Consider the following 15,754-nt stretch of genomic DNA (forward strand, 5'->3'; position numbering starts at 1 on the left):
ATTGTCAAACTGCTTGATTCGATGCATGCATTGATTTTTACTAGTTATTTATCGCATTTGACACGTGGGACTTAGATTACGTTTTTACACCCTCAATCCGAATTTTATGCTTTTATGTCAGTGTATTCCCATTGAGATAAGTTGTATTTTACTGTTCATGTTTAAAATTTACGATTTTCCTTCTTTTTGATAAAAGTGTTAATTAATAGAAGGAAATGCAAAAAAGGCCTTTGACATTATCTAATACGGAATATATACTTTTTTCGGTTAATACTTACATTTTAATATTGAATGACTGATTGATTGGTGTTTAAAGTCACTTTCAGCACTAATATGATATTTCATGTTTGTTATTTTTATTGGTGGATGAAGCTGTGGTGTCCTGATGGAACAAGCGACCTCCGGTAGGAAAACTGACACTCACGTCGTAGTCAATTAAGATCGAAGCCGATAGCTCTTGCCACGACGGGCGGGATCCAAACTCACATACCCAATTTCGACAGAGTAGGGATGCAGTAGTTTGACTGCATGCTTACGTTTAAAATACCCAATGCCACGTTGAAAGTTTTGAAAATTACAGTCATATATTAAACAAATATTCTAAAAGGAGACCTATATTTTTTTATTGAGTCATTGCTTGCAAAAGGCAAATGATTTCCGAATGTCATTTGATTCTATTTAGATCTGACTACATGTATATCACATATTCGATCCGAATGGAAATAGAAGGAAATTTAAAAAAGGACTGTAACATTATATAATACGGAATATATTTAAAAGAATTCAGTGATAAAAGCATGAACCATATTAAACAAAAACACACAGCAACTTATCTAATGAATCCATATACATGTATATATATATATATATATATATATATATATATACAGATTCAGATTCAATATTTTATTTGAGTCTCACCACTTGTAATACATATAATACAATTTTTGTACATGTATGTTAATTTAGAACGGATAATGATATACAATGTATGTAGTACTACATAAGTAAATATATTTTGATAAAATTGCATTTTATAAAGTCCCTGTTATTGTGTACTGGTATATTTTTTGGCTAATTATGTATCACACATCAATGCTTATATTCGTTTAAGGGTGACTGTCCTTTTTTATTCTTTATTGGTATGTTAACGTTTGCAGTATAATTCTTTTCATTTTTAATATCTGATAATTACATGTATATCATGTCGGTAGGGACTAATGAAAGGAGATTATTTCTTCTGTTATATAATATTACAAAAAATCTGTCAGTTTTATGTGGTCTGTTTAGATATTTGCTTTTAGTTGGGAGGAACTAATGTCACATTGTTTAATTACCATTCGTTCAAATATTTTCCAAAGGTCTGTTTTAATTAGTGCCAACATCGTGCGCAATGTCTTTGTCAACGGATTTTTTTTTTCTTTCTGTTATTGATTTATTGATTTATTTGTAAATTGGATGTCTTCACGTATTGATTTATAATAGTATACTAGATCTACCACACCAATGAACGTTCGACATTTTATTATGGTGGAACCAAAAACCTTGACTAAAGTTAAATTTCCTCATTCAATTTTCGAAAAAAAAAATCAGTTAGTGTTAAGTACCACCTTATATTGATATCAGGTTATAATATCATGAACAGTTCATATACAGATACTCAGATACTGATTATTGTCTTGGACATTATCTAAATATTTGCCACTGGACATCAATTAAACATCAATCAATAAGAATGGTACCGATGTTGGTTGTGGTCGAGTACTTCATCCAATTCCGTTATGCGTTTCCAATTGAATTATGTAAAAGGAACATACGAACAGCATATAGCTCTGCCCACCCAACCAACGAACAGTATAATTGTTTTGTTCGTGTACTTGTAGCAATCTCTAAATGTAACACAATCTCTTAATAGTACTTAACTAAAAATAAAATTGACAAATAATACAGAACAAATGAATAACAGCTATGGAAATACAAAAAATGAAATCTTATCATATAATTTGGAAGAATAATTAAAGTTGTATGTTTATTGTATGACGTATCTACTTAGTACTGACACCGACTTCTGAATTTCGTCTTAATGACGCACAGTTGATTGCACGTGGGGTAATACGGCTTGAATATCACCACAGTTGTGCCTCATTTTTGTTACCAAAACAAGATAATGTATTATGTTTTTCATGAATTTTTTAAAAACGTATTTTGACGTCTAGATCAGTGTTTTATTTAACCGAATCGGATGTCAGAATGGGGTTCAACGCGCGTCTGCATGGCGAACTCTTTTTAATCCTGATATCTTTAACGATTTTATTGTGTCGTACAACCCAGATACTGGTATGAACAAAATCGAGTTAAAATACAAGTTTCGTTTGATATAAGATACTATGAATTGTATGATTTCATTACAAGTTCACGTGAGACTATACCCCTACCCACCAGAAAAAAATGCTTATCTTTCTCAAACACCAGTGTTCACCCTTTTTTTTGGGTAGTGATCGGGTTGTTCAATGTAGTGGTCGTCGATTGGTTGTTATCGTTTTGTTGCCTTGGCGTTTTCGGTTATTTCGACTTATGTGTTTTGAATGTCTCAATTGTATCTGTCGCCTTTTTTTCTCAAGAACAAGCGTCTTAAGGAACAATCGTCTTAAATGACACGTACATGCAAGACTGGATTATTTTAAAAAAATGTTGAGCGGTACTTTGGCATACCGATATCGATATAGAAGAAATGTTGGATCAACCTGATTTTAAAGTAGAGAACTAACTTTTTAGTCTTGATAAACGCCAAGGTATTGACAAATGTTAATTAAATATTGAAGATGTTCTGAAAGACTCTTAATCTAATGAATTCCAATTTCTGGTTGGCCCTGGTGGTCCACCTCTGTTCCAAAGCCAGATTTGAAGATCAGTGCCTAAACAAGTGTTCATAGATAACGTTTGTCCATCTTGTGATATCTCAAGGCACTTCTGTGAAAATACATGGTACAGCGTTTTATCCTAAAATAACAAATAAAATTTGATTTGATTCATACATGTACATTTGTACGTACATTATAAAGGACTAAATTTCAAATGAGAGTATTACTACAAAACTGTGCTTTATTTTTAAAGATGTGCATTGTTTAATTTCGGTCAAAGCTACTTTTGAAAGTAAGTCATTAGGGCTGCTATCAGAATATTCATACGTAGGTCTTAAATGCAAGATTTTTTATTCGTTGTTATCGATTTCAAGTAGTGTCCAGTAACTACGTGTACTTTCATATTTGTACCTTTGTGTTTTAATCAGTTGTTTCTGTGTTTTTTAACAATCCGATGAGCTGAGCTCTTTTCAACTCACTTTTATAGTTTGTTCGTACATGTATGTCCCTTATTTGAGAATGGTACGTAAGCGCGCCCGCAAAGATGTTTAATAATGCCCCATTCTTTATGTGACTGTTCAAATTCAGGAGCCTTTTTTTCAGTGGTTACCATTTCTTGCTGTAAATGACGTTTGTTTTTGTTTATGGTTATGTACACAAATCAGCCCGTTATTTGAGCATATAAAAATATTTCTCCTTTTTCATTTCGGAACCTTTAATATCTAGCTCTGGGCTATGGGTTATGCTCAATGATGGAGGTCGCACGGGTGCATATAGTTTTACGTCATTTTGTTCTCTCATAGAGAGATGTTTCATTACCAGTGATACCATAGTTTCTTATTTGTATATTTTTTTTTTTAGACTGATACCTCTCGATATTCCCATTCCTGGTTTCCTCTCATTTGGTGACATGATTCCATCTGTATACCAGGTTTCCCGCTATAATCAACGCATCCATTGTCTCGTCTTATTTCTTTTGTCGTAGTCAAATACATTACCTTCTTTGTTAGAAAAAATATTTAAAACTATTAAACAGTCTATCAATGTGTTTATTTGATTTCTAAAATTCCGTGTTACAATTCTTTGAAAGTTTCAAACTATAATAATTTTAGAAACTTACATTGGTTTCTGATGGAGAATTTTTTCATTGCTTATTAGTTTTACAAATATGAATGGAAAATAATAGGCAAATTTCAAAGAGTAAATTTAACACCATGCGTCGGTGACTGACAGACTAACAGAAAGAATATGGTCTCTTGTGGACAGTTGTCACATTGGCAATCATACCACATCTTCTTTGTTTTTATGTACGACTAATTAGTTGCACTCCAATCAAAACAGTTGAGAAATATAATTAAAATACAACACATCACAAATAAAAAAATCAAACAAATAACAAACAAATGAAAACAAAAAACGAAATATAGACTTTTTTAACAAGTATTTTAAAGTAAAACAGAAATTTGACTTTATATCTTACATTATGTCCCGATGAACAATTGACCAGTGAGATTGGCTTCCCTGTCTGTCCGTATTCACAATCACCCTTAAGGCAGTATGGTTGGGTTTTTGCTGCTATCTATGTACAAAAAGACAATATCTATAAATGATGTACATGATAAGTACCAACTTAAAATCTATTATATTTTTGTCTCCGAGATCTGGAAATGTTCTTAAGCTCTGTCAGACTAGTCCAAATAATTATGACGTCTGGCAAGGCTATTTTTTTTTCTGGGACGCCTTCCTACGACGTCATAACGCCGAAGCCATTTTTTACGTCTGGAGTTTGAGAGCAAATTTTGGGGGGAACTTTCGGAGACCTTATTTTAATATGAAATTTTCATTGCTGGTTAGAAATTTTTACGTTATTACAAAGTCCTACCTTTTTTGTACATATTGATGTAAAATATTTCCAGAAATACCCAAAAGAAAAGATAAAATAAGATGCGATTCAATGTCAAGTGGGCAAACATTTATTTTGTTTCAAAGAGATTTCAATTACAAAAGAAACATGACTTCCGGTGAATATAAAATATTAAAATCGGTTAAATTTGACAGACCCGAATTTCCGGATAATGTAAATCGAACGTTCCGGAAATTCGGGTCTGTTTAAATTTTACCGATTTTAATATTTTATATTGGCTTCGGCGTTATGACGTCGTAGGAAGGCGTCCCAGAAAAAAAAAATTAAAATAGCCTTGCCAGACGTCATAATTATTTGGACTACTGTCAGAGCAACTACTTCCAGTGAGTTCGTCAATTTAATAGTCGATTTTAATTATGACAATATTTGTGTTTTCCTCTTTTTGCTTTTGTTCCCTAAAAATGTCACATAAATTAAGACGTCCATCTTGTTGATGATAATTAATAAGGAATATTCAAATTTACCTCCATAATGGAATTTGAATCCATTATGTCGAAGACGGACCGACAAAACAAAAAGAAAAAATATGTATTGCATTTACATTTGCATCTGAATAAAAGTCGGACATCAAAATGTTGTAAAACACCATTTAATCTATCAAAAACACTATGGAGTTCATCATAAATTTGACATGCCGTGTTTCAGATCTTCATCGTAGTTATTTACATTTACATCTACATCTACATCTAAGTGCACAAATACTATACCTGTCCATATGCCAATGATTCACCTGGTACCCACATTTCAGGATAAACATTCTTCAGGAACCATTCAAAGCTTTTGCATTTCAATTTCTTTCGTAGTTCAATTCTTGAGGTTATGTTACCATAATCTGATGGCTGTAAATAACATGAAAATTTTAAATTCAATCCACACAATATATCATGAAAGCGCACATAACCACAACTAAATATAAATCATGTAAAATAAAGTGACGTTTATGAAGGTACTCATGTACATGTGTTTTCAATAGAATAGATATAAAGGACAACGGGGAATATGTCAAAGATACAACAACCTGATCAAAGAGATGAAAACAGTCCAAGGCAACAATGGGTTTTCATCGCAGCGAGACAATCCCGCACAGGGTTCGAATTTCAGATAACCCTTTTTACAATAATGTAATACAGTATAGAGTATAATTGACTAATCTCTGGACATACAAATGATCCAAAAACTATTTTCCTGATTGTCATTGAAGATCAGGATGACATGAAAGTTTACAGAAGAGAGACCACTCTCGAAAGTGTACCCAGTAACTAAGTCAAACTGTATGTAAATCAGTGGATGCACATAATTTAAAACTAGATAAAGTGATGCCCCCGCACTCGATCCACCCTGAAGTAACTGTATTATAGCAAAATGAGTGTAGGACTTTCTTTGAGATATTATTGTGTCTGGGAGACACAATTGATGCCCCGCAGATGCAAAATATTATTTAAAAAAATACACTGTTCAATTGAAAAGGTTGATTTGCATACATATACAATGTACAATGATAAACATAAACAAAGGCACATATTGAGATGAACTTTACTCGGCTGTGAATACGTCGATATAATTACATTAGATGTATGTTTCATCATAATACTTTATTCTGATTGGCTAACTTCACATCACGCATTATTCCTAAAGCAGTTGCATCATTCAATAAAACTTTGCATTCATAACACGTGGTCCGACAATAAAGTGCACATGTGAATTAAATAAAACAATTATAAAATTCGTGTTTTCATGAGCATAGCTAAAAAATGTAATTATAAGTATTAAATACTTCTTTTTATAACATCATAGGGTTGTAAAAGCGTTGACCGTGCGCACATTTTTAGTATGAAGCGCTTCCGCGTTTCATTTAAAATGTACTTCGGTCAACGCTTTTACACCCCAATGAAGTTACAAAAAGAAGCATTCAATTCTTAACTGTGCTATCTTTGTTGACACTAGATATTTATATTCACCCATAAACATCCATGGTGTGGCAGGTAAGCGCTGCCGCCTTTTACATATCATATACAACGTGTGTAAATTGTGTGAAATCGGAACGATTCTCTATTCTTTTAAGAAATCGTTTTGAATTCAACACAAATACAAAAAAAAAATCCACTATAAAATAAACTTGACCATGCCTGTTATACAAGTAAATATTGACAAACAAACTTCTAAAAAGACCTGGAAATATTTTTGTTTTCTCAATTAATATATAAGATATCTCATTTTGTTATTAAGATATCTCAATTAGTTTATAAGATTTCTTATTTAACTAAATAAGATATCTCGAAATTGAATTAATATAATAAAGCTAAGATAGTCTTTCCCTTAATCAATGTCAAACAAAACATGTATGACTGACACAAATGAAGCACTGGAGTCGGTTTCACAAAAAAAAAACTTACTGCTTAGATTGGTCGTAAGTCATGAACAATTGAGTGTAAATCAATCTTAGTCGCAAGTTATTTGTTTTGTGAAACCGACTCGTGATATTTAAGATTTGCCTCCCCTTAACCAATGTCTAACACACATTAACACACATTATCTTACCGAATGTATGCCTATCTTGTCATAATAGTATTGTTTATACTCATCAAGCCACACTTCACATAAACGAATATTATTTTTCCGTAGTACGTCAACATCTTTTCTCCATTTGTAAGGGGAACGTTTCCTGAATATATGTCCAACATGAGAACATGGAGTTGTTTCTAAAGTACCACCACACATCCAAATCTACAATAGAAACGTATTAATTAAATTGAACCTAACTAAGTTAATTCCAAAATTTGTTTTGAAACAATCAGGAGGTCGTAACGAATTGTTGATCGGAAAAACATTGAGGAATCGTCTGATATTGTATCATATAGATGAGAAAGAATTTGAAATACTCGATTGCAGTGACCGAGGTTTCTATAAATTTAATAAAGTGTTGACTGAAGATTTTCGTGATGTAAGAACTATACCGAAATTGATGACTGATGATGTGAGAAAAGGACTAGATGAGATGATAGAATTTGCGACAAATAAAAAACTTTAAATGTTTTATTATTTTATTATATGTTGATTTGTAAGAGAGATAGTTGGTATGTTGTTTGTGAGTATGTTGTGAAAAAGTTTTTCCAAATATTTTGAAAATTTTTGTGCTCTGTTTGCATATCTTAAAATAGCTGATGATTGACTCGATATTTAATACTTCGAATTATGATTGCGTTGTGGAATGGAATCCAGCCCAGTGCGAACAATATTTTCTATTGTATTATTTTTTGTCCTCTGTCGGAAAATAAGACGTCATAATCATTTTTCACTCTAAATTTTCTTTGTATTCTGTGTAAGCTTTTTATCAATTTGAATGTATGTGCTGAATGGTAGATAAGAGTGAGTTAGAATATAAGTATATGAATATTTTCTATAAGGATATAATATGATATCTATATATGAGTATATAACCAGATAATTGTGTTCGTGAAAAATATTTCACGCATTTGAATTGTAAATGTAGAATATTGAATGTTTCTTTTCAGAGAAAGGACAGTAATTGATAATAATGTATTTCATTGATGTGTAATTCTGAACTGTGATATGTAAATACGAAGTTTGATTATAATAAAGATAAAAAAAAAAAAAAGAACCTAACTATATTATGTATACAAGTAATGAATGATGCGGGTATAAAATGAATATTTCACAAACACCCGTTTATCATACTTTGCAGTTTAGGATGAACATGTGATCACATTTCTGTGTAATAATACGACAAACTTTAACACTTAAACTGTTTTGAATTGCTATGGGTGGAGAAATGTCACATACATAATCAATTACATATTTTAGATTTAGAATAATTGACCAAAATGAGGTTGCACAGTTTGGTTTGTTTATACATACTGTGGCCGTCTAAATCTTGTAGTGAGATAAGAAGCATCCCTTGTGACTTTGAGATGAAGAACAGCAATAAAAAGCGCTGTTCATTTGCATTTTGTGTGTTGTTTTGTTGCTGTCCATGTACGAATTTTGTGTCCTGGAGGGATATCCCATATCCTTTATTTGTCTGTTGTACTATAATCCAAAAACTCAAATGGCTTCCCCTATATAATGCAAGTGTAAAGAGTCAACATCTAATACATAACAAACCCTAAATGATATTTCTAGATTTTCACCTCCCCATATATCCATTCCGTCATCATATGTTCCAATGTAAGTAAAGTATGCACGACTGATCGCAAAAAGTCCACCAGCCATTGTCGGTGACCTACAAACATACATTGTATGTTAACATTAGTTCAGAGACATATAAAGTAAGCATACGTTTCTTTTGTTTAAAGCTACAATATTCCCTGCATTGGTTGTTATCTGTTAAACGCCCAGTGACAAATATGTCTGACCTGGATATTCATGACGAAAGAATATCGAAGTAAAAATGAATACAATTGGTGAGTTATGTAACAAGGACGAACCGGGATGAACATGGAATATTTAGACTGCAACTGTAAATCTAGGGTACATTGGATGGGGACATATACATTTAGCGTTGTAAACGGCCACATATGTACCCATCAAAGAATTGTTGTTATGGTGCTTAAAGTATAGAGAGCATCATACTCTCGATCTCTTCGCAATGTATTGGATGTTACGTCGAAGTTTTGATGGGGCCTCTGTGTATACCCCCTTAAGAAGACCGTAGTATTTTGGAATGTTTTTAAGAATCTATTTGTGTATTTTTCTGACAGAAAGTAAAGTTTTAAAATGCGTTTTAAAAACATAAAGATGAGTAAACCAAACATTTTATTATAACTGATGAACATTTACCTGTACGGCAAATAAACTTCGTAATTTCTTCTTTTCTGTTCCTTTTCCGGTACAGAATGCCAATTAAAAACCATTTTCCAATCAAATCCCCCGGCAAACATGTCATTAGGACCTTGGAATCGGAAGCCAAATGTGTCATCATCAATAATATCTATACACGGAGTAACTACAGTCATCCAGTTTCTCTTTATTCTATCCAACATGGGTTCGATCCAGCCTTAAAATATTTTGAGTGTAACAATGGTTGATATCGTTAAAAAACTTTTCGATAATGCAAAATAAAGTTTTTTTTCCTAACATATAAACAACCTTCTTTATCTGAATAATTTAATTTTCAACTTATGCGGATGCATTTCCCCCTCCCCCGATTATGACTTTGTATGATCGTCAGAGAGTTGAAACAATTTTAATATTTTTATTATTATTTATTGCACTAGCTATACAACGGATTCGTAGATGGCCTTTTCGATGACATATTTTTGTTAACAAACCGTACGTTCTTTTAATACAATGCAATGACAGACCATCTTCTTTTTATAAGTAAATTCATAACGTGTCATTTTTCAATCGATTACCGTCCTAAATGTAGTAAGATTATTTGAAACTTGATGTAATAAAAGGCTGATAAGTTATTAAATCATGTATATATATTTATGAACATTTGCTGATTTCGAAGATATCAAAAAGAGTATCATCTATACATCGTGTTTAAATTGTATGTGTTCAGGAAAAAAGAATTGAAAACAATGACCCCCCCCCCCCCAACCCCCTTTCCCACCAAAAAAAGAACCACAAGATAGAATCATAAGCGCAATAAAAAAATACATCAAATACGCAATCATGGAAGTTGTGGTCCCATGAAAATGTTGATAATAAAAAACAACAGTGAAATATTCTGTTGTTTTCTAATCTTTTATCGGGTTGATGTCTCTTAGGCAATCACACAACACTTTCGTACTTTTTCAAATATATGTTAGACATTCCATACCTTCAGCGCATTCAATATGTGAATCCAAGAACACCAGCACAGTCCCTGTTGCAACTCTGTATCCCCTTAGTCGGGCTCTAACAAGACCTTCCCTACTTGTAGCTCTTACGATTTTTACTTTCGGATAATCCTCTAGGTACTTTTCTAACGGCTCTCCCAAGTGCGCTGAAAAGAAACCCACATTTAAATGATTTTAGAAGGTCGACGCTGATTATGTACTGTATATATACACTCATATATACTTGATGATGTCCCAATTCAGGAGCCTGTAATTCAGTGGTTGTCGTTTGTTTATGTTTTACATATTAGTTTTTCGTCCATTTGTTATATAAATAAGGCCATTAGGTTTCTTGTTTGAATTGTTTTACATAGTCATATCGGGGCCTTTTATAGCTGACTATGCGGTATGGGCTTTGCTCATTGTTGAAGGCGTACGGTGACCTACATGTATAATAGTTAATTGTTAATGTCTGTGTCATTTTGGTCTCTTGTGGACAGTTGTTTCATTGGCAATTATACCACATCTTCTTTTTTATATTGAAGCTTTTTCCCGTTTTTTGTTTTGTTTTGTTTTTTGCATACAATTACGTGTATGGATCTATATATGAAACATTTACCAATCAATTGTGTTAAAAGAAAAGCAAGTACACCTGAACCTTTTTGTATCAATGTCACGTATCGCCTATCATTGTTTGCTCTTTGTTCCTGTAAGCTGACATCTGTCATATAAGTCGGTAGTTTTACTGATTAAAATGCGTATAAGGCTATGACGTTAAGCACGATATTGCGTCTCAAATGGTAACGTCAAATTTTTACGTTTTAATGCGATTACCGATTATTTGGGATAAGTTTTGTATTTCGCTTGCAATTTTTGTTTTGCACATCAATATGGATACTTCTTATAATGTTTGTTGTACTGAATATGCATTGAATATTTCCCAATGAAGGTAACGTAAGCAACAAACAACAAAATATATCGTATTTGGGTAATGCATATCTTTGAAATGAGAAGATATATACGGTATGATGAGTGCCAATGAGACAACTCTCCACCAGAGATCAATTGACATAAAACGTATTAAAGTGCAATGTTTTCCCATTTAGAACCGAAAAGGAGGAGGATATATATTTTGCTTTAATAATAATAAATTCTTTATTTGCAAAACAGACAAAAACCAATTTAGGTTATGGCAAATACAAAACAAACATGATCAAACATAATGAAAACTCGACAATATTATAATAGATATATGATAAAAACAGTTATTGTTCTCCTTTCCTCAGTTCTAATGACTCTTTAATAAAAGAAACAACTGCTTTTACATCATTTGGTGTTGATGGATATAATATAAAAAGTTTGTCGAGAATAACAAGTTAAACGGGTCTTGCTTATAAAATTCACTATACTTTCTTTAATAGCGGTACAATATTAGATTATGAAATGAAATGATTGTCTGAAAAAAAGGTTAATTATAATTCTTCTCATATGTTTACAAGCTTTGTATGATATGGAGAGGTATATAGCCACGCTTTAGGCCCAATTTTATTTTCACTTTCAATTCTATACACATGAATCTTATTGCAGAGAAATAAAAAAAATATCGCAGTCAGTTTACGCTTCCCAAATTTGAAAATTTGATAAAGATGATTTGTTATCCTCTTGTAATACCAAACTTTTCCACAACTTAAGAACCTCATCTAAACGAACAAACCCAGTCATCGGATTTTTTTTTATGACGCTTTGTGGTCTTGTTGATAGTATTTGACTATCAAAAAAATTCTATCTGAGGAACTATAAACAGATGATCCACCATAAATAGCGTACCCCGAATCGACAATTTTGAAAACGTACGAAAATCGTCCAGTGGACAAACTTGCAAGACATTTCATTTCTTTGAAAACGAAGTCGTTTTAACTACGCAAGTTATCAAAAAGTATGTTGCTGTTTTGTAAAGTTAAAGCACAATTACGGAAAAGGACTATTTAGCATGCAACTAATCTAAATTTTTAATAAATAACGTCGCAAATGACAATTTATTTGTAAAAAACGGCGAAATCCGACATTGGACATCTTGCAAGACATTTCCCAGAAGCCGTTGCATTTTTAGATGTAGTGTGAGTGCTCCAAAAATTCGATGTTGATATGGTCTATGTATGCACAAATGTGAGCCGAATTTACACAAACGAAATATCATATAATCTTATATTTTAAAACCTATAAATTTTGATAACTTAACATCTTCCAAAATCTGACCAATATGAACACTATTTGTTTTTGCCAAAAAATAGCGTTGGTCGTATCTGAAACACATATCCAGTAATATTGTTATACTTTATATATGGAGCATATCATTCATTCGAATTTTCGTGGATATAACACTATTTTGAAGAACACAAACACCCCTGCTAAAGTGATTATGCGTATAGTCTGTTACGTCTGACACGCATATTTTTGACGTTTTGTCAATATGTTGTCCTTATTTTAGACTAAAGTAAAATATGATAAAAAAAAATTGTACTTTTTTTCGGAATAGTATTTACCTGTCCAATCTATGGATATAAGTTTTATATAACTTAACTGTTATGATTTTATAGAAAAGCTGTTTATTAGTGTGGACTGGTTGATTACACGGTATTGACGCAATAACGTGCGTAACGTCTATACAAATCATGGTTAGTTTTAGGTTTTCTGTTTGTCCGTCCTTTCTGTTCGTCCGTGCGTGTGTCCGTTATGTTAAAAAAATCCGTGCCGATCAATAACTATTAAAATAGTTATGTCCCTGGGAAATGTTGATTATATAAAAAAAAAATATGGATTGTTAGCGCTGTCATTTGTACAATTCTTGCCAGATATTTATTGCGCTGAGATATTTATAAAAGAAGTTTGTATTTCTTGACAATGAATGCACAGATAAAAGATGTACAACGCAGGGCATATTGAACTCTGTTCTTTTATTATATTTTAATTCAATTGTGATTTAAAGAATTCAAACAGTAGTAACAATGACTTACGCATGTCAGACCAGTCGTCTGCTAATATCACTTCTCTAAGAAGATGCTTTGGTGTTCTGTTGATGATACTGTGTACGGATCGTAGCAGCACAGACCAAGCCTCGTTATGGAATGTAACAATGACACTGACGTCGGGTAGATTTTCAGGATATTTGATAAGTTTGCACCTGGAAATAAAGATATGTTTTAAATATGATTTGTATATGGCACATACGTCGGAAAGGGTCTTACGTTAGCATGCATGGGGGTAGTGTGTCTTCATAAATCGTAAACTAGCAGAAATTGGTCAGTCCGCTAAGATTTTTTAACAAAAAAGCAAATTTTGAGGCAAAATTCAATTAAGTTGTAAGATTTTTCAAAGAAATTAGATAACTCTATTGGCTCATAACGACTGCTTTTCATCTAGATAATATATTTTAATTGTTTTAAAAAATCAATATGATATGGCGAAAAAAGAACAATTTCATCATTATTCACTTTAACTTTCTAAAAGTATTTTTAATATATTGTATATAGCTTTTCTAATGATGGGGAGTTTTAAACATGGCATATTGAAGGACCCTTTTTTCTGTTAAAATTCAAAAGTTTGTCTTATATATGCTGTTAAGTTCACTGGTGTGCTGTTTCGTTGCCTTTACAATTACTTTAAAATTTCTTTAATTTAGTTCCTAAATACTTTTCAATTCTTTGATCTTTCAGAGTTCTATCCAATGAAATGCGGTTGCTGAGATAATCATTGAATGCATTATTCTTCCATCCATTTTTATATTCCTCCTTTTCTTTTTCATTTAATAAACGTTTACTAATGTTCACTGGTTCTCCACCTTCTCCTACAGTATGAGAAACATATCGTATCACTACGTTATATTTAAGTACATTATTTTGTATATAGTGAAACCTGTTTAAACCGAATCTCTTCGGGACTACAGATTTTGTTCGTCTCACATCTTTTACTTATACCTATTTGGTGTTTATATCGGAGGTAAATTGTAAACCAAATTGTAAACTAAATTGTAAACTAAATTGTAAACTGAAGTACTGTTTCTGAACTGTTTTTGTAAGGTACTTTCATCTTTAGCATTTATACCGTCCAGATCGAAAGATAAATACTACGAACAACCATTTTATTTAGTACTATTCTTTTTTTTTTTAATTTATACCAGAATGTTCTTGCGTGATTTTGTAGCTCTTTTACTTTGTTGAAGACCGGTAGATGAGCTCTTAGACCAGTCTATATACAACAACTTCTTTTTAAGCTAGTATTTAAATGATGTTCTGACGGATAAGATAAACTCTCTGCTGGATAACTTAGAAAGATTATGACCTTTATTGCTCCACGTAGAAATACTACTGTAAATATAATGAATCCAAGTAGAGCGGCATGTGTAACTTAGAATGTTAACCTTAGTGAAATCATGACTTAACGAATAAGTTTCTTTTTCATAAAATTACATTTGCATAGAAAAAGAGAAAATATATACAGCCCGTAACAGAGAAGTGATCGAATTGATGTTTCTTTACCGTCAAAATTAGCTACGTTATCGACAAACTTAATTGAGTAGTGACCGAACTATTGGTACTTTAACGTTAAAAAGATTGACAATGCTGACAAACTTTCATGTGTCGATAATCAAGTTTAATACCGATAATATTGAAAATAATTCTAATAATATGAAACAAAATATGCCCATGCATCATTTCGATTGGGCGATGAAAACAAAATCAGTATTAATACTAGATTAAAACAGATTAAAACATTACCTAAACCTTCTTTGACAAGAACGCCAACATTTGGAAACTCTCTTAACGGTGGTTTAATTTGCATTTCCTCGACTTTTTTATTTCTTTCTTCGTTGCTGCCAGCTAAGGTAACGCTATAGTTATTTATATTTTCTGTTGATTTTTCTAATTCGGAATTTATAAAATAAAAAGAGCCTGAGTTTGTATCATGGTCGTTTGGTGGTTGTAAAGGTTTTATATGTTCACGTGTCGGTCTGTCTATACTTTCAATGGCTTTTCTTAATTTTACGTCATAGAGATTCATATCCTCGGCGTCAGTGTTTTTGGGTCCAATCATAACTTCAAACAAAAGAATAGAATACCACAGAACTGCGACTAGAAATAGCAAGACTATTGGAAACAACAATTTACGTCGGAGTTGTCGCTCAACAT

General features: G+C 32.1%; 1 protein-coding gene across 1 annotated transcript; it reads right to left on the reverse strand.

Annotated features, from left to right (window-relative positions):
• Nucleotides 1–2,838: 2,838 nt before the first annotated feature.
• On the reverse strand, nt 2,839–15,741 carry LOC143043741 (polypeptide N-acetylgalactosaminyltransferase 5-like). Its single transcript, XM_076215921.1, has 11 exons — nt 15,344–15,741; nt 14,259–14,412; nt 13,583–13,749; nt 10,571–10,735; nt 9,583–9,799; nt 8,908–9,025; nt 7,324–7,509; nt 5,493–5,624; nt 4,342–4,440; nt 3,731–3,862; nt 2,839–3,000 (listed from the first exon to the last, which is right to left on the reverse strand). The coding sequence occupies exons 1-11, from the start codon at nt 15,657–15,659 to the stop codon at nt 2,839–2,841; spliced, it is 1,848 nt and encodes a 615-aa protein (XP_076072036.1). The 5' UTR covers nt 15,660–15,741.
• Nucleotides 15,742–15,754: the final 13 nt, after the last annotated feature.

The sequence above is a fragment of the Mytilus galloprovincialis genome, chromosome 8, assembly GCF_965363235.1.
Source record: "Mytilus galloprovincialis chromosome 8, xbMytGall1.hap1.1, whole genome shotgun sequence".
NCBI lineage: Eukaryota > Metazoa > Mollusca > Bivalvia > Mytilida > Mytilidae > Mytilus > Mytilus galloprovincialis.